At 43.0% G+C, this 19497-nt stretch overlaps 1 protein-coding gene across 1 annotated transcript; it reads right to left on the reverse strand.

The window, feature by feature from the left end:
* Positions 1-3549: 3549 nt before the first annotated feature.
* LOC148521817 (keratin, type I cytoskeletal 19-like) lies at positions 3550-18213 on the reverse strand. Its single transcript, XM_088474682.1, has 8 exons — positions 17636-18213; positions 16009-16091; positions 15643-15799; positions 15068-15229; positions 14841-14966; positions 14524-14744; positions 5439-5455; positions 3550-4002 (listed from the first exon to the last, which is right to left on the reverse strand). The coding sequence occupies exons 1-8, from the start codon at positions 18122-18124 to the stop codon at positions 3911-3913; spliced, it is 1347 nt and encodes a 448-aa protein (XP_088330808.1). The 5' UTR covers positions 18125-18213; the 3' UTR covers positions 3550-3910.
* Positions 18214-19497: the final 1284 nt, after the last annotated feature.

Here is a 19497-nt window from a genome sequence, read left to right on the forward strand (position 1 = left end):
CCAGTGTGTACTCCGAAAGAGTGTTTAGTGCAGCCGGGAACCTTGTCAGCGAAAGGCGTAGGAGGTTGCTTCCACAGAATGTGGAGAAGATGATGTTCATCAAAATGAATTATCAGCTCTTCCAGGGAGACCAGCCTCCAGAAGGTACAGAGGGACCTGTGGTGGTGGATACAAGTGGGGACGAGTTAATACTTTGTGAGGATGAGGATGTACACACTGAAGAGGGTGAGGAATCGGTGGATGAGGAGGATGAGGATGACATCTTGCCTCCGTAGAGCCAGTTTGTGCAGGGACACATTAATTGCCAGCTTGTTTTGTGGGGGCCCAAACGAACCAATCATTTCAGCCACAGTTGTGTGGCAGACCCTGGCGCTGAAATGATTGATTTGTTAAAGTGTGCATGTTCTGTTTATACAACATAAGGGTGGGTGGGAGGGCCCAAGGACAATTCCATCTTGCACCTCTTTTTTTTCTTTGCATTATGTACAGTTTGGGGCCTAGTTTTTCTAACTGCCATCCTGTCTGCCACTGCAGTGTCACTCCTAGATGGGACACGTGTTTGTGCCGCCCACTCGTGTCGCTTAGCATAGTCATCCAGCTACCTCGGTGCAACCTTTTGGACATAAAAACACTATTGTGAGGTGTGAGGTGTTCAGAATAGACTGGAAATGAGTGGAAATTAAGGTTATTGAGGTTAATAATAGCATAGGAGCAGAAAAACCTACAAATTCTGTGATTTTAGCTGTTTTTATGCTTTTTTTAAAAAAAATACAGATCCAAAACACAAAACCCAGAACCCAAAACACGGAAGGGTGGTTTTGGCAAAACCAATCCAGATCCAAAACACGAAGAAAGATCCAGATCCAAAACCAAAACACAAAACACGAAAAGTGGCCGGTGCACACCCCTAGTTCTAATTAAAGTAAATTTTATCCTACAACTTTCTATGTGTGTTAATTCTTTAACAAAGTGACAAATTCTGCAGTATATGTCATTCAACTCACTACAAAGAGTTACACCTACCATATGTTATAGTCCAGTATGCAAGGTAAATATGAATGTATGTCCCCAAGTCTTGAGGTACAATTGGTACTATTTGCTGTGATATAGAAATCTCCCACCTACCACATTTTCATTAAATTGATTGAGCCCACGCAGGGAGCCATTTCTGGTAAGTTTTATTTGAATTTACCAAACTGCCCATTACTTTATGTAAAGATGGTCATGATGACAATTATTTGTGAGAAAGTGGCACTTGCAAGTCTAGATGTGCCAATAGTGTAGATGTTAATTAATTAATGAATTATTATATTACAACAGGATTTAACTTGAATGAGTTTCTGTAAGACAATTGTTACAGAAATGTTTACAACGTTTTTTGTGTCTTGAACTGTAACTAACAAAAATAATTAAGTGAGTGACTAATTGTTTGTCTTTAGTTAATCTTTTAATTGATTAATGTTTAAATGACTCTATAGCAAATTATAATTTATATTACAAAAGTTGGCAGAAATACAATATAGTCTGCAAAGTAAAGGATCTGTTTGATCTTTTATAATCATTTGGGAGTAGCCCTATAAGGTGGGGTTAGATCATTTCATCTGTTGCTAATTAGTTTACAGACTTGAATAAACACCACTACATTATGTATATGCCAAGAAACCATTTGTGGAGCTAATCCTTCTGTTACTAATTGTACTTTTTATTTTCTTTTGTTTTTACCAATTCATATTTATTTAAAAATGTTGTGACTGATTAATAGAAGGTTTTACATCAAAACATATAAATCCTCCATTACCAAACTATTTCAACAGTAATACCCCTTTTCCACCTAAATTCCGGGTCTGACCCGGAGTTAGAACAAAGTTCCTATCCGGATCAGACCCGGAATTTTGCCGACTCTGGATATTCCCGAGTCAGCGCCGCTCACACCGCAGTCGGGTCTGCACAGACCCGGCTTTAGCGGAGTGAAAGTGGTCGCTTGGAGATGACGTCATCTCCAAGCGCCACTGAAGCCGGACTAATCGGCCGGCTAGCAGCTCACTCCAGGTCATCGTGACCCAGAGTGCGCTGTTCCCATAGCAGGGTTTCACGGGCTACGCCTGTGTAAAACCCTGCTAGTTACCTGGGTTGGATTGCCGGTTCACTCGACCCGGCGATCCAACTCTCTCCCCTTTTACACCAGGGAGCTGCCCGGGGTAACCCTTCAAAAACCCTGGTTTTAGCTCCGGTGTAAAAGGGGTATAAGGGACATTCTTCCAGCATACTCACCACTCTCCTGATACTCCTTTCAGCCAATTAACTATCTCCTGACAACCAGTCCTCAGCTCACTTCTAAAACTGAAAATGATCTAGTCTTTGAAAATGCACCAAATAGATATGGTGGTGGGAGGTTGACATAAAGATCTTCCTGGGAAGAGACCCTTCTGGCTCAGATGTTTTGGATGGAGTAAAGTTATGAGAAAAATGACATTGTTGTTTGAATTATTATATAATTTTCAGAATCTGTCACAGTTAAGTAAAAACTGTGACATTATCAGACTTCACCTACTCATCACAATGGTTATCTCCAGACTTTGCCTACATATTTGCTACCAGTTATTTATATAGCACCATTATATTATGCATTGATGTACAGAGTTTATATTTAGTCAGTCCTATCTGTCCCTGGCCCCTTGAAACTCACAGTCTAAATTCTCTAACACAGAAACACATACACAGAAAAAGATATTCCCCATACTTGGCTGTTTGTCAGCAGCTAAGTATGTGGAGCATACACAAGTTCCTTACAGAGAGTAAATACAAGCTTCTGACACATGGCCCCAACACTGTGAAGCAGCAATGCTGACCACTATGCCACAATGACACCCACTTATTGCAATGACTGTCAGCAAATTGAAAATCAGTCACTCTAGTGATTCTAAATAGGTAGTTGTATTACATAAGCATATCACAATAACTCTTGACGGCAATTGCTAGAACTTTTTTGCTTTAATGCTGTACATAGTTACCAACTTATTGGTTTCAGAACTAAATATTTAGAAATTAAAAAGGGATCTAATTTTGAAATGTTGAACATCCCAGTTGAAGATTAAAAAGGTATAATTATGCAGAAAATATGATATGACTTGATGAACTGACATTCATTAAACAAGACAGAGCTATACTTGCTGACTTCCTAAAAATATCCTCTGGGACTCTCCCAGAGGGGATTTTTAGGAAGTCAGTAACCCTGTCAGATGGGCTGGAAGGAGGCGCTGCAGACTCGTCATTGCGGCCCCGCCCCCTGCTATGTAAAGCCATGATTCACTGCATTTTAGGGTGGAGGCGGGGCTACATACCTTGGTCACCGCCTCCTGCTGTTCAAAAATAGAAGACACCATTTCTGTTCAGCCACTTCATCTGAACTAGATGTGCCAAGCTGGCCTAAACTGTAAATATAACCCAATTTTTTGAGTTTTGTAATCTAACTTTAACTTTCAATCCATATATGAAAATACAGTAACAAAAAATAAAGACACCTTAAAAATGCATGAAAAAGCTGATAACTTTATTAGAAAAGAAAACATAAGAAGGCTTCAAGAAGCAGCACAAGGAACGGTATTATTGGATACAGAAAACACAGACATTACATTGGCATTAAGGATGAACCCTGCACAAAATACCATTGATTGGGCATATTACAGTTTTTCTCATTGTTTGCTTAAAAGAGAGATGGCATTATACAGAAGGCTCAGCCAGCCTGTGGCTCTCCAGTATTTATGGAGCTACAAACTAGAACATGCCTTGTGAGCCAGAGCTAGTAAGCAACAGGTGGCTTACCTTAGACTGTTGGTGAGCATGTTACATTAGACAAGTTATATGTAAGTCAATGAGACTCTGTGCTGAGTTTGGAGGCTGATTTGGGTTATTACTTTCTGTGAACTTCCTCCTTTGTTGAAACAACCTGTCCATCAACAGTTTCCTGAATGATGGTGCGATACTGGCGTGAGGATTTAGGACCTATAAATAAAGTGGTATGGTTTGTTAGACTACTTCAAAAGAGTAAAATACAGGTTTTATATTCAACCTATTTTTTATTGTGAAAATAAATGAGAACATGCAAGAAAAACAAAAATGCATTGTTATTCATTGTGGAAAATAATTTGCTTATATAATAACATAATATTTCATTTACATCTATGCACAGGGCTATTTTTCTGGAAAAATTGGTTCAGGAACTGTGGGTGGAGCTAATGAGGGTGGAGCTATAAAAAAATAATTTTATATATATATACAGAGTACTTAGAAAAGAAGGGACTTTAAAATAAAACTGATCTTATGGAAAATACATTTGGGCCTAGAACATTACATCATAGTTAATGAGAGGTTCCTGCTTGTTCCTGCAGAAAAATAGCACTGTCTATGCATATAATTAATTATATGTTTTGTTCAAATGAATTATGATTGTGCAGTAGTAAGATGAGACCAGAGCATGTGACAGCTTTACGAGAAATTGTTACCAGGATATTTTATAAACACTGAATTTAGTGGCTGTCTCAATTACATTCAGACTGTGTAAAGTGTTCTGGAGTTGCATCTCCCATGTTTGTGATCTACTTATCTTACAACTAAGCACCATATACACATATGTTTTCATATCTCTGTGGAAGGAAGGGCAGCATAATAATCAGGCCTACCATTTTATCATCTTATCACCAGTAGAATATATTAATAAATGCATTCATATCTTTTATACAGATTATACACAGGGGCTAAAGGACTTTCTAGTGACGGTGCCAAGGGAAATCTAGGGGGGACAAACAAAAAGTTATATCTAGGCCAGATAGTGTTAATCTAGAATGTAAGGAAAGAGCAGCTGAGAAAGCTAAACTATAGTCATGAGATTAAAGTGTATGAATTCCTCAGGAAACAGTGAAATCTGAGAGACATTCCTAAATTATGGAAAATTATGCAATCCCATGCAATAACAGCAAAGTGGAACAGATGGCACTACGGGTCCTTAAAGTTACTCAAATTGCTATATTATGCAAATAGCATCAAATGTTACATAATGGGGTCAATCCAATTACTAGCAAAGGTGGCAAGTTTCCATTGCAAAGGTGTACAAACGCTGGCAATGGCACCCAAACCCGCTTCTATGAGGCTGCGAACAAAATTCTGCGAGTCCAGAGACACCGTGTAGGATACAGCCTCACTTACTCGCGCCGTGAGGGGACTCATGGGTAATTGGATTGACCCCAATGATTATCAAACTGACATTTTAGGATGTTGGTTTCATACACCCTGATGAAAGTGTACCGTGCTGACACTGTTTTTATGGTATTTCATCTTATTTTAAGTAGATCAAAAAATGTGTTTGATAGCAGAATGCATTTTTTATCTATCAACGTTTTATTCCTTCAATCTTATGTTACTCATTACAAACATGTACTTACTTTCTTTGTATGGAATGCTGTTGGTATAAAAAGAAAAAAAAAGTCAATAGATGAACCCAAAAAATCAGATACAATATGTATTTCCCATTTTATAGATTCCCTCATACATACTTACTGCAACAGGACGCATACAGTGACATCATCACATACCTCATCCCGCCTCTGCTATGGGACCAGATTAACAATGGGATGGATAGAGCTACAGCTCCAGGCCTCCACATATAAATAGGCCCATCATCATGATAACATGATGATGATGATGATGATGATGATGATGACAACCACCCAGCTGGCAACATGGTCGCTCATAACTAATGTATTTTAGTGTTTTTCTCAAAATGATGCATTTTTTTCTAGTTTTATCTATTTAGGGAGACATCGTGGCTGATATTGTAAGGAATGTACACGCCCACATGACACTGGCCACACCCACACAGCACTGGTCACACATCCTCCACTTCGCACAATAGGCCCTTGATTATTTTCAGCCCCATGTGGCCCTTAATCTGTCTCTGTATAGGACTACTGTATATTGAAGGCTGTCCTAATCAACAGATTAATCTATGAATGCATCCAAGCAGTATGACAAATTTTTTATAGTGCCAGTCACTAAAAGGTTTGTAGCTGTGACAGAAAGGTGTCATGTCTTATGGCTTTATTGCTGTCCAATGTCTTTCAGTTACAGTCAGGTAATTACTGTAATTTTAATTGTATAAAGTATCTATAGCTACATTAGTAATACTGGTGGTTTTATAAACATTTCTATGCAAAAGTTGCAGACATGCCGTACGTCTGACTTGTAGAAAGGGAAAGTTTCAAAATCTGCACATTAAGTCAACTAAAAACCCCTAACTGTATAGGCTCATATCTGGTAGAAAGCTTTAACTTACTTATAGTATATAAAGGTGTTTAGTAACTAACGGCCTGATTCAGCTATGGGAATAGAGTAAGCTGTAGCAAGTAACTGTGCATATTGGTAAAACCTTGCTGCACTACAGGTGGGGCAGTTGTAAAATGTGCAGAGAAATATAGATTTGGGAGGACTGTGTCCAAACTAGGGGTGAGCGGGTTCGGATTTCTGAAATCCGAACCCCCCCGAGCCCCCCCGATCCGAGTCCGATCCGAGTCAGGCTCGACTTTTCCCGCCTGACTCGGATCTGACATCGAGGCAAAACGTCATCATCCCGCCTTCCGAGTCTCGCGGGTTTTGGATCCTATATAAGGTACCCGCGTCGGCGCCATTTTCTCACTCGGCTGTGGACAGTGAAGAGGGAGGGTGGGAGTTAGTGCTGTGTAGTGTAGTGTAGTGTAGTGCTGCTGTTGTCCACTACTTCAAAGTCCATAGGGGCTGGCTGTGTTGTGCTGTGCTGCTGTTGTTAATAGGGGCTGTGTCCACTACTTCAAAGTCCATAGGGGCTGGCTGGACTGTGTTGTGCAGTCAGTTCTCCATAGGGGCTGTGTCCACTCCAAAGTCCTGTGCAGTGTCCCAGTCCTAAAGGGGTGCTGTAGTGTTGTCCAGGGGGTGCTCTGTCCATCAGGGGTGCTCCCCCCAAGTGCTAAAAAAATAATATATTTTCTGTGTTTGTGAATTGTGTGCGCAGTAGCCGCACGTGCATCAACAAAGTAGTGCCAAGCGTGCGCCTGTGTCATAAGTAAAGGGCCGGCTGGCTTGACCGTTAAGGGTGCTGTAACCCCCGAAAGTACACTCCAGTCCAAACCAAAAAAAAAATTATTTTCTGTGTTTGTGAATTGTGTGCGCAGTAGCCGCACGTGCATCAACAAAGTAGTGCCAAGCGTGCGCCTGTGTCATAAGTAAAGGGCCGGCTGGCTTGACCGTTAAGGGTGCTGTAACCCCCGAAAGTACACTCCAGTCCAAACCAAAAAAAAAAATATTTTCTGTGTTTGTGAATTGTGTGCGCAGTAGCCGCACGTGCATCAACAAAGTAGTGCCAAGCGTGCGCCTGTGTCATAAGTAAAGGGCCGGCTGGCTTGACCGTTAAGGGTGCTGTAACCCCCGAAAGTACACTCCAGTCCAAACCTAAAAAAAAATTATTTTCTGTGTTTGTGAATTGTGTGCGCAGTAGCCGCACGTGCATCAACAAAGTAGTGCCAAGCGTGCGCCTGTGTCATAAGTAAAGGGCCGGCTGGCTTCACCGTTAAAGGGTGCTGTAACCCCCGAAAGTACACTCCAGTCCAAACCAAAAAAAAATTATTTTCTGTGTTTGTGAATTGTGTGCGCAGTAGCCGCACGTGCATCAACAAAGTAGTGCCAAGCGTGTGCCTGTGTCATAAGTAAAGGGCCGGCTGGCTTGACCGTTAAGGGTGCTGTAACCCCCGAAAGTACACTCCAGTCCAAACCTAAAAAAAAATTATTTTCTGTGTTTGTGAATTGTGTGCGCAGTAGCCGCACGTGCATCAACAAAGTAGTGCCAAGAGTGCCCCTGTGTCATAAGTAAAGGGCCGGCTGGCTTGACCGTTAAAGGGTGCTGTAACCCCCGAAAGTACACTCCAGTCCAAACCAAAAAAAAATTATTTTCTGTGTTTGTGAATTGTGTGCGCAGTAGCCGCACGTGCATCAACAAAGTAGTGCCAAGCATGCGCCTGTGTCATAAGTAAAGGGCCGGCTGGCTTGACCGTTAAAGGGTGCTGTAACCCCTGAAAGTACACTCCAGTCCAAACCCAAAAAAAATTATTTTCTGTGTTTGTGAATTGTGTGCGCAGTAGCCGCACGTGCATCAACAAAGTAGTGTCAAGCGTTCGCCTGTGTCATAAGTAAAGGGCCGGCTGGCTTGACCGTTAAGGGTGCTGTAACCCCCGAAAGTACACTCCAGTCCAAACCAAAAAAAAAATTATTTTCTGTGTTTGTGAATTGTGTGCGCAGTAGCCGCACGTGCATCAACAAAGTAGTGCCAAGCGTGCGCCTGTGTCATAAGTAAAGGGCCGGCTGGCTTGACCGTTAAGGGTGCTGTAACCCCCGAAAGTACACTCCAGTCCAAACCAAAAAAAAAATTATTTTCTGTGTTTGTGAATTGTGTGCGCAGTAGCCGCACGTGCATCAACAAAGTAGTGCCAAGCGTGCGCCTGTGTCATAAGTAAAGGGCCGGCTGGCTTGACCGTTAAGGGTGCTGTAACCCCCGAAAGTACACTCCAGTCCAAACCTAAAAAAAAATTATTTTCTGTGTTTGTGAATTGTGTGCGCAGTAGCCGCACGTGCATCAACAAAGTAGTGCCAAGCGTGCGCCTGTGTCATAAGTAAAGGGCCGGCTGGCTTGACCGTTAAAGGGTGCTGTAACCCCCGAAAGTACACTCCAGTCCAAACCAAAAAAAAATTATTTTCTGTGTTTGTGAATTGTGTGCGCAGTAGCCGCACGTGCATCAACAAAGTAGTGCCAAGCGTGCGCCTGTGTCATAAGTAAAGGGCCGGCTGGCTTGACCGTTAAGGGTGCTGTAACCCCCGAAAGTACACTCCAGTCCAAACCTAAAAAAAAATTATTTTCTGTGTTTGTGAATTGTGTGCGCAGTAGCCGCACGTGCATCAACAAAGTAGTGCCAAGAGTGCCCCTGTGTCATAAGTAAAGGGCCGGCTGGCTTGACCGTTAAAGGGTGCTGTAACCCCCGAAAGTACACTCCAGTCCAAACCAAAAAAAAATTATTTTCTGTGTTTGTGAATTGTGTGCGCAGTAGCCGCACGTGCATCAACAAAGTAGTGCCAAGCGTGCGCCTGTGTCATAAGTAAAGGGCCGGCTGGCTTGACCGTTAAAGGGTGCTGTAACCCCTGAAAGTACACTCCAGTCCAAACCAAAAAAAAATTATTTTCTGTGTTTGTGAATTGTGTGCGCAGTAGCCGCACGTGCATCAACAAAGTAGTGTCAAGCGTGCGCCTGTGTCATAAGTAAAGGGCCGGCTGGCTTGACCGTTAAGGGTGCTGTAACCCCCGAAAGTACACTCCAGTCCAAACCAAAAAAAAAATTATTTTCTGTGTTTGTGAATTGTGTGCGCAGTAGCCGCACGTGCATCAACAAAGTAGTGCCAAGCGTGCGCCTGTGTCATAAGTAAAGGGCCGGCTGGCTTGACCGTTAAGGGTGCTGTAACCCCCGAAAGTACACTCCAGTCCAAACCAAAAAAAAAATTATTTTCTGTGTTTGTGAATTGTGTGCGCAGTAGCCGCACGTGCATCAACAAAGTAGTGCCAAGCGTGCGCCTGTGTCATAAGTAAAGGGCCGGCTGGCTTGACCGTTAAGGGTGCTGTAACCCCCGAAAGTACACTCCAGTCCAAACCTAAAAAAAAATTATTTTCTGTGTTTGTGAATTGTGTGCGCAGTAGCCGCACGTGCATCAACAAAGTAGTGCCAAGCGTGCGCCTGTGTCATAAGTAAAGGGCCGGCTGGCTTGACCGTTAAAGGGTGCTGTAACCCCCGAAAGTACACTCCAGTCCAAACCAAAAAAAAATTATTTTCTGTGTTTGTGAATTGTGTGCGCAGTAGCCGCACGTGCATCAACAAAGTAGTGCCAAGCGTGCGCCTGTGTCATAAGTAAAGGGCCGGCTGGCTTGACCGTTAAGGGTGCTGTAACCCCCGAAAGTACACTCCAGTCCAAACCAAAAAAAAATTATTTTCTGTGTTTGTGAATTGTGTGCGCAGTAGCCGCACGTGCATCAACAAAGTAGTGCCAAGCGTGCGCCTGTGTCATAAGTAAAGGGCCGGCTGGCTTGACCGTTAAAGGGTGCTGTTACCCCCAAAGTACACTCCAGTCCAAACCAAAAAAAAATTATTTTCTGTGTTTGTGAATTGTGTGCGCAGTAGCCGCACGTGCATCAACAAAGTAGTGCCAAGAGTGCGCCTGTGTCATAAGTAAAGGGCCGGCTGGCTTGACCGTTAAAGGGTGCTGTAACCCACAAAGTACACTCCAGTCCGAACCAAAAAAAAATTTATTTTCTGTGTTTAGCCGCACGTATATATCAAATCGATATAACATAAATGGAGGACCAAACTTTCTCCGATAAAAATAAAATAGAGAAAGATCAAGAACCACTTACTCCTAGTGCTGAAGCTGCTGCCACTAGTCATGACATAGACGATAACATGCCATCAACGTCGTCTGCCAAGGCCGATGCCCAATGTCATAGTAGAGGGCACATACAATCCCAAATGGCAAAGTTCAGGAAAATGACCTTGAAAAAGACATTTAAATCAGCTGAAGAGAAACGTAAACTTGCCAATATGCCATTTACGACACGGAGTGGCAAGGAACGGCTAAGGTCGATCCCTAGTATGTTCATGACTAGTGGTTCAGCTTCACATGACGATGGAAGCACTCCTCCCACTAAAAAAATCAAAAGAGTTAAGCTGGCAAAAGCACAGCGAAGAACTGTGCTTTCTAAGAAGATATCACAAATCCCCAAAGAGAGTCCAAGTGTGGTGGTGGTTGCGATGCCTGACCTTCCCAGCACTGGACGGGAAGAGGTGGCTCTTTCCACCATTTGCACGCCCCCTGCAAGTGCTGAAAGGAGCACCCACAGTCCACTTGCTGATATGCAAATTGAAGATGTCACTGTTGAAGTACAACAGGATGAGGATACTGGTGTAGCTGGCGCTGAGGAGGAAGTTGGCGAGGAGGATTCTGATGGTGATGTGGTTTGTTTAAATCAGGCTCCGGGGGAGACAGTTGTTGTCCGTGGGATGAAAAAGCCCATCACGGTCATGCCTGGGCAGAAGACCAAACATTCCACCTCTTTGGTCTGGCAATATTTCTATCCAAATCCGGACAACAACTGTCTTGCCATATGTACCATATGTAAAGGTGAAATAAGTAGGGGTAGGGACGTCAACCACCTAGGAACATCCTCCCTTATACGGCACCTGCAGCGCGTTCATAAAAAGTTACTGTCAAGTTCAGAAACTTTGGCTCAGACCGTAAGCAGTCCAGGGACACCTAAATCCCGTTGTCCTGTTGTATCCAAGCGCCTGCAAACCACACCGTCAACTCCCTCCTCGTCAATTTCCTCCTTAGTCAGGATCGGAAGTAGTCCTGCAGGCCATATCACTGGCATGACTGACTCTCCTATCCGGGATTCCTCCGGAGGATCCTGCATTGCTACGCCTACTGCTGCCGCTGCTGCTGTTGCTGCTGCTGCTGGGAGTCGTTCATCATCCCAGAGAGGAAGTAGGAACACCACTACTTTTACTAAACAATTGACCCTCCAACAGTCCTTAGCGAGGAGGATGAAGTACGACAGCAGTCATCCTGAAGCAAAACGTATAACTGAGGCCTTGACTGCTATGTTGGTGTTAGACGTGCGTCCGGTATCCGCCATTAGTGCAGTGGGATTTAGACAATTGATGGAGGTAGTGTGTCCCCGGTTCCAAATCCCGTCTAGATTCCACTTCACTAGGCAGGCGATACCGAGACTGTACAGAAACGTCAGAAAAAGTGTCCTCAGTGTCCTGAAAAATGCCGTTGTACACAATGTCCACTTAACCACGGACATGTGGACAAGTGGAACAGGGCAGACTAAGGACTATATGACTGTGACAGCCCACTGGGTAGATGTATCACCTTACGCAGCAACAGCAGCAGCGTCACCAGTAGCAGCATCTCAGAAACACCAGCTCGTTACAAGGCAGGCTACGCTGTGTATCACCGGTTTCAGTAAGAGGCACACCGCCGACAACCTCTTAGAGAAACTGAGGGAAATCATCGCCCAGTGGCTTACCCCACTTAGACTCTCCTGGGGATTTGTGATATCTGACAACGCCACCAATATTGTGCGGGCATTACATCTGGGCAAATTCCAGCACGTCCCATGTTTTGCTCACACAATAAACTTGGTGGTGCAGAATTTTCTGAAAAGCGACAGGGGCGTGCAGGAGACGCTTTGGGTGGCCCGAAAAATTTCTGGCCACTTTCGCCATTCAGCGACTGCGTGCCGAAGACTGGAGCGCCAGCAAACACTCTTGAACCTGCCCCGCCATCACCTGAAGCAAGAGGTTGTGACGCGGTGGAACTCAACCCTCTATATGCTTCAGAGGATGGAGGAGCAGCAAAAGGCCATACAAGCCTATACATCCACCTATGACATAGGCAAAGGAGGGGGTATGCACCTGACTCAAGCGCAGTGGAGAATGATTTCCGTGTTGTGCAAGGTTCTTCAGCCCTTCGAACTTGCCACACGTGAAGTCAGTTCAGACACTGCCAGCTTGAGTCAGGTCATTCCCCTCATCAGGCTTTTGCAGAAGCAGCTGGAGAAAGTGAAGGAGGAGCTAAGACGGAGCGATTCCGCTCGGCATGTGGGACTTGTGGATGAAGCCCTTCATTCGCTTTGCCAGGATTCCAGGGTGGTCAATCTGTTGAAATCAGACCACTACATTTTGGCCACCGTGCTCGATCCTAGGTTTAAAGCCTATGTGGTGTCTCTCTTTCCGGCCGACACAAGCCTGCAGAGGTGCAAAGACCTGCTGGTGAACACACTGTCAGCTGAAGCGGAACGTGACACGTCAACGGCTCCTTCTTCATTTTCTCCCGCAACTGGGGCTGCCAGGAAAAAACTTAGGTATCCTAAGCAACCCGCTGGCGGTGATGCAGGGCAGGCAGGACCAAGTTTGGACATCTGGTCCGGACTGAAGGACCTGGCAACAATTTCTGACATGTCTACTGTCACTGCATATGATACTGTCACCATTGACAGAATGGTGGAGGATTACATCGGTGACAGCATCCAAGTAGGCATGTCAGACAGTCCATACCTGTACTGGCAGGAAAAAGAGGCAATTTGGAGGCCCCTGTACAAACTGGCTCTATTTTACCTGAGTTGCCCCCCCTCCAGTGTGTACTCCGAAAGAGTGTTTAGTGCAGCCGGGAACCTTGTCAGCGAAAGGCGTAGGAGGTTGCTTCCACAGAATGTGGAGAAGATGATGTTCATCAAAATGAATTATCAGCTCTTCCAGGGAGACCAGCCTCCAGAAGGTACAGAGGGACCTGTGGTGGTGGATTCAAGTGGGGACGAGTTAATACTTTGTGAGGATGAGGATGTACACACTGAAGAGGGTGAGGAATCGGTGGATGAGGAGGATGAGGATGACATCTTGCCTCCGTAGAGCCAGTTTGTGCAGGGACACATTAATTGCCAGCTTGTTTTGTGGGGGCCCAAACGAACCAATCATTTCAGCCACAGTTGTGTGGCAGACCCTGGCGCTGAAATGATTGATTTGTTAAAGTGTGCATGTCCTGTTTATACAACATAAGGGTGGGTGGGAGGGCCCAAGGACAATTCCATCTTGCACCTCTTTTTTTCTTTGCATTATGTACAGTTTGGGGCCTAGTTTTTCTAACTGCCATCCTGCCTGCCACTGCAGTGTCACTCCTAGATGGGTCACGTGTTTGTGCCGCCCACTCGTGTCGCTTAGCATAGTCATCCAGCTACCTCGGTGCAACCTTTTGGACATAAAAACACTATTGTGAGGTGTGAGGTGTTCAGAATAGACTGGAAATGAGTGGAAATTAAGGTTATTGAGGTTAATAATAGCATAGGAGCAGAAAAACCTACAAATTCTGTGATTTTAGCTGTTTTTATGCTTTTTTTCAAAAAAATACAGATCCAAAACACAAAACCCAGAACCCAAAACACGGAAGGGTGGTTTTGGCAAAACCAATCCAGATCCAAAACACGAAGAAAGATCCAGATCCAAAACCAAAACACAAAACACGAAAAGTGGCCGGTGCACACCCCTAGTCCAAACTGACATCGAAATTGCAGTGTAAAAATAAAGCTGTGCAGTATTTGTGGGCTACATGCAAAAGCAGCCAGTATTTACACTACATGCAAAAAAATCTATGTATTTGCACTCTTTGCACTGCAACATGGTTTGTCTAGGTTCACATTTACTTGCTATATCTTACTCTATTCCCAAAGCTAAATCAGGCCCTAAACACTTAATAACATTGTTTTAGTTCGTTTTACAGTATTCTTGGTAAAAAAAAAAGTGAGATATTCCATGTATAAGTAGTACCAGAGAGCCCATTTATGCTTAGAACTCACCAATGGGTTTTCTGGTAGCTTTGATGGTCAATAATTGATTTTTTAACTTACTTAACATCTTCTCCCTCTAGTAGACGTCTGTAGGTGGCGATTTCCTGTTCCAGTCGGGTCTTCACATCCATGAGGATTTTATATTCGTAGCTCTGGCGTTCTATATCTGACCGTAGCTCAGCAAGCTGGGCTTCCACACCACTGATCATGTCCTGTATCTGGGAGAGCTGGACGCAGTACCGGCCTTCTGTCTCTGCCAGAGTGCCTTCCAATGCCGATTTCTGCAACGCAGAAAGAGAGAGTAATGTTTGTTCCAAAATTCCATTTGAATGTAATCTGTGTTACAGATGAAGAGTACTGTGGAGAAGAAGCCTTACCATACTTAGCTGTGTCTGCAGCTCAATCTCTAAGCTTTGGAGGGTACGTTTGAGGTCAGTTATTTCTGTTTTGCTGGACTGGATCTGTTCACTGTGGCTTGCGACTTCTCTGCTCAGTTCCTCTGTCTTTTAGGATGGATGACAAAGGTGAGTATGTTGCAGGACATGAATGCAACCTACACAAAACCATAACACAGACACACCGAAAGAGCACTATTTTGACATACCTGTTTAAAGTACCAGGCTTCAACTTCCCTGCGGTTCTTGTCAGCCATAGTTTCATATTGCTCTCTCATGTCAGTCAGGACCTTATTAAGGTCAATAGCTGGGGCAGCATCCATCTCCACATTCACATGACCACCAGTTTGTCCTCGGAGAGCATTTATTTCCTGCGGAACAGAATTTGCATCATTCCCTATCTTGCAAAGGACTGTGGCATTACAGTATTATGTAATTATTTCACTTTATCCATATCATCATTTGTCACATTATTTCATTTGTTGAAACTAACACCAAAGAAACTTTACTTTTTAGTGTTCAAATATTATACTAATTGTTCCACATCAGGCTACTTGGATTATCAATTTAAATAGATAGATAGATAGATAGATAGATAGATAGATAGATAGATAGATAGATAGATAGATAGATAGATAGATAGATAGATAGATAGATAGTATTGTGACATAATGGTTTCTAAATAATAGTTATTCAGCTCTTGACTTTACCATTTGGACATCTTCACCTAGAGATGTCTTTAATTGTATGAAATACCTGGATGACAAACTAAGATTTGTCCTACCTCCTCATGATTTTTCTTCAGGTAGGCCAACTCTTCCTTCAAGCTCTCAATCTGGATTTCCAGGTCTGACCTAACTATGGTCAATTCATCCAGGACTCGGCGTAGGCCATTGATGTCACCCTCTACATTCATGCGCATGGATAGTTCAGTCTCATACCTTGATGATAGAAAAATATTTAACTGTATTGATATTCCGGGAGTTATATAAACATCACACTCGTTATAGTGGTTAGACTAGGCCAGTAAAGTATATCTTTTTTAAATGTGTTTATTTATTTTTCAGCTCAGTGGACATGTTCAATGGGCTGTTAAGTGTTGTGTGCCTTGCAATAAATACAAAGTATAACCTCAACACATTTCACTTACTTGGTTCTGAAGTCATCAGCAGCCAGCTTGGCATTATCAATCTGCAAAAGAGTGCTTGCATTGTCCATAGTGGCATTTAGGATCTACGGGGACAAAAAATAGAATTAAAATCAATAATTAGCAATTATGGCATTCACAGCTCCTTACAGAAACCTTTCAGATGTAAATAAAAATTAAAAACTATAATAGACACAAATTGCTATTTGTATATATTTGAGTTGTATATCAAGTATGCTTATATCATGGGATGCTACAGTATGCACAACATAGGGGCTGGCGATTGGGGCCATTTTTAAAATGGAGGCATGTCGCCCCTGTTTTTTTGGCATGTCAAGGCCAGGATCTGTGTCTTCTGATGCAGATTTCCTTGCCCTGGCTGAGCAGTTTCATTGCCCATTCTGAGTAAGCAACTGATGGTTGCTATGGTGAGCCAATGCTGCATCCTCAGATGCAGAACCCGAAACTGCAATGCTGGCGGAAGGTGTCTTTTGTCATCAGATGCCTCCTGCTGCATTAGCATATGTCAGCATCACTGCAGTGACCTAACAGCATCCATCTTTGAATCAGGCCCAATATGCTATATAAAAACATAAGAACCATATAGTGGTAGCAACACAAAAAATAGGCTGAAAGAAAAAAGCTAAAACTAAAGAAAGAATATTGTATTCACTAAGTTTTAACAGTAGATGTCCTATTTCACATAAGAATGTTATTCACAGCAGAACCTAACTATATAAAAATTGGTTGTGTGTGGTCCAGATGCTTCTATCTTTATTAAATAGCACATAGTTATTATTACTATAGAAATGTAGGAGACGGAGTACTTGTTTATCTGGATTCAGGCCTCCAGCCACTTGGAAATAATTAATTTTCACCTAATCTATCATATATCTGTTCAACCTTATTTAAATACTAAATTATGTGGAGCCATGTGTTAAACTGATACATTCATGCATTCATGTCATGCCATGATTACATCATAATCATCAACCATCATGAGTCTGAGATATGAGGATGTCACTAGTGCAAGTTATGCAAAAGTCTCCTGTGACCACTCCCCCCCACCACCTTTTTATTTGTTTAGGGCCCAGCCACTGTTACATTATATACTCATTCTAGTAGTATGATGTTATAACAAATGTAGGACCCTGTCCATCAAATCTTAGTCATCATTAATTCATTCAGTTTATCACCACTGTTGCATTTTTAATGAGAACACATTAATACCATGTGTGACATGATATGATGTGTAAGAGCTTATTCCCAGCTTCAAAAAACATAGATTACAAATAAAGTGGTAATCTTGCCCTTGACTTCATACTTATACACCCATTTTGTACCTATAGAATTTAAGAATAAAAATTATATAAGAATATCGGTTTCATTTTATAGCAGTTATATCATCACTTATAATTTAACAAATTTATCTGTTGTTTCATTACAACAGATAAATATCAAATTGCTGTAGAAATATTACAGATGTTCTGTATAATATAAAGCAGCATAACTGGTCAGTGTAGTATTTATATACTCTGCATGACAGGAATGCAAATGAATAACTGTACAGGGATGCATACAAAGTTATATAAGCAAGCACCTGCTATATAATTACTAGACTTTCTCTTACCTTGTTACGAAGATCCTCGATAATTTTGTAATAATGGCTGTAGTCACGAGATGGGCTTGGTCCTTGCTTCTCATACCATTCTCGAATCTGAATCTCCAGCTGGGCATTTGCCTTTTCCAGGGAGTGCACCTTGTTCAAGTACGAGGCCAGACGGTCATTCAGGTTCTGCATGGTCTCCTTTTCACCTCCATTCAGAAGACCTTCTCCAGCACCATGTCCACCTCCAAAGCCATAACCATAGCTAGATGTGAAGTTGCCACCTGCCCCAGCAGCTAGGCCACCAAATCCACCACCAAAGCTACTACCTAGACCACTAGCACCTGAGGAAACTACTCTTGAGATGGAGATATTTTTACCACCACTGCCTCCATGGATGCTGGGTGCCCTGTGACTAACCATAGACAACCTGCTTGAGCCACCACCAATGCTACCTAATCCCAGGCCACTCGAGGATGCTGTAGAGGTCTGTCTGATACTGTATGATGACATGATGTAACTGCAAAGCCTGTCTTTCTAAGTGCTACCTGTGATGTTATAGATGAGTGCAGGAAACCCAGACTTCCATACCTTTCTTTATACTGGGGGAAGTGGGTGTGACTTCCACATAAAGGTTGGTCATCAGCTTTGATTTGCATGCCAACGTTTGTGAGAGAAGCGGGATTGATGATTACCTCATAAGTTTGGGTAAATTACCCAGAAATGTCTCATCGCATTTTCCCCCCTCCCTTTCTCTTCTTCCCTTAAACCTTCTTACACAAAGTGCTTTCACTCATCCAGCAATAGGTATTCCATGAGTTTGCTGCATTCGTTCCTAAAACAAAAGGTCTGATTCACTTCGAGTTAGGGAGGATCCTGTCCTGAGGCTATGCTTTTGACATTCCTGTACACTTAACCAGGTAATAAATATGATCGCCCTTCCCTATTCTGGAAAGTTTGGGAACTAACTTGAAATCAGAGCTTTCATTGTTGCAGACAACAATTGATGCCTCCATCTTTTATTTCTTTAACCCATTAGCTGAATGCACTACAATAAGCAAGTATCAATAGCTAAATAACATGCAACAGGTGAAGTTCAGAACAAATAGAAGGATCAGTTTGCTATAGGACTATATAAGTTTAAGATTTTCATGTTGTATGACAGCAAAATGCCTAATATAAATACAATATAAATTGTATTTAATAATAATAGTAATGCTAGTAATATTAGTAATAATAATAATAATAATAATAATAATATTAATAATAATAATAATAATAAATGAGTGTATGTAGTAACAACAGTTTCAGACAGTATCATATTCTATAGCTAGTTACACACTAGGACGATGGATTGGCCTTTTGGCTGAACTGCCATACTATCTGATGATTGGTAAGTGCATACACATTTACCAATCGTCGTCCCAATGTGTTGTGCCTGACGTCACAACTGGACGGGCATTTACAAGTGCCTGTGTAATACCCGGCAGAGCCAGGCTTAAGCTCCACCCCTGCAATTAAGACCCACCTCCCAGTGCTGCAGCGATTAAGCCCCGCCTCTGGGTGACATCATCCGTCAATCACCGGGAGGGCAAGAGGAAGCAGGCCGCACAGGGGGTGTGGCCTTGCGGGACCAAAAGGGGGCATGGCCTTGCGCAAGGTGCGAAAGCGTCCTCTGGGAAGAGAAGGAGTGCGTCCATCTTACACTGGGGCTGCGGGACAGGAGGAGGGTGGTCCGACGGTACCCTGGTGTCCTAAGTGAGGGAGCATAGTGGCTGCCATGAGCCACTGGTTATATGCACAGGGGAATACCCCTGTAATATAGTAAGGGCCCCCTGCGAGAATTCCCTAGGCAATAAGGAGCCTTAGAGAAGCCCCTGGGTACA

This window comes from Taudactylus pleione, unplaced genomic scaffold (assembly GCF_031769625.1).
Source record: "Taudactylus pleione unplaced genomic scaffold, aTauple2 ptg000155l, whole genome shotgun sequence".
NCBI lineage: Eukaryota > Metazoa > Chordata > Amphibia > Anura > Myobatrachidae > Taudactylus > Taudactylus pleione.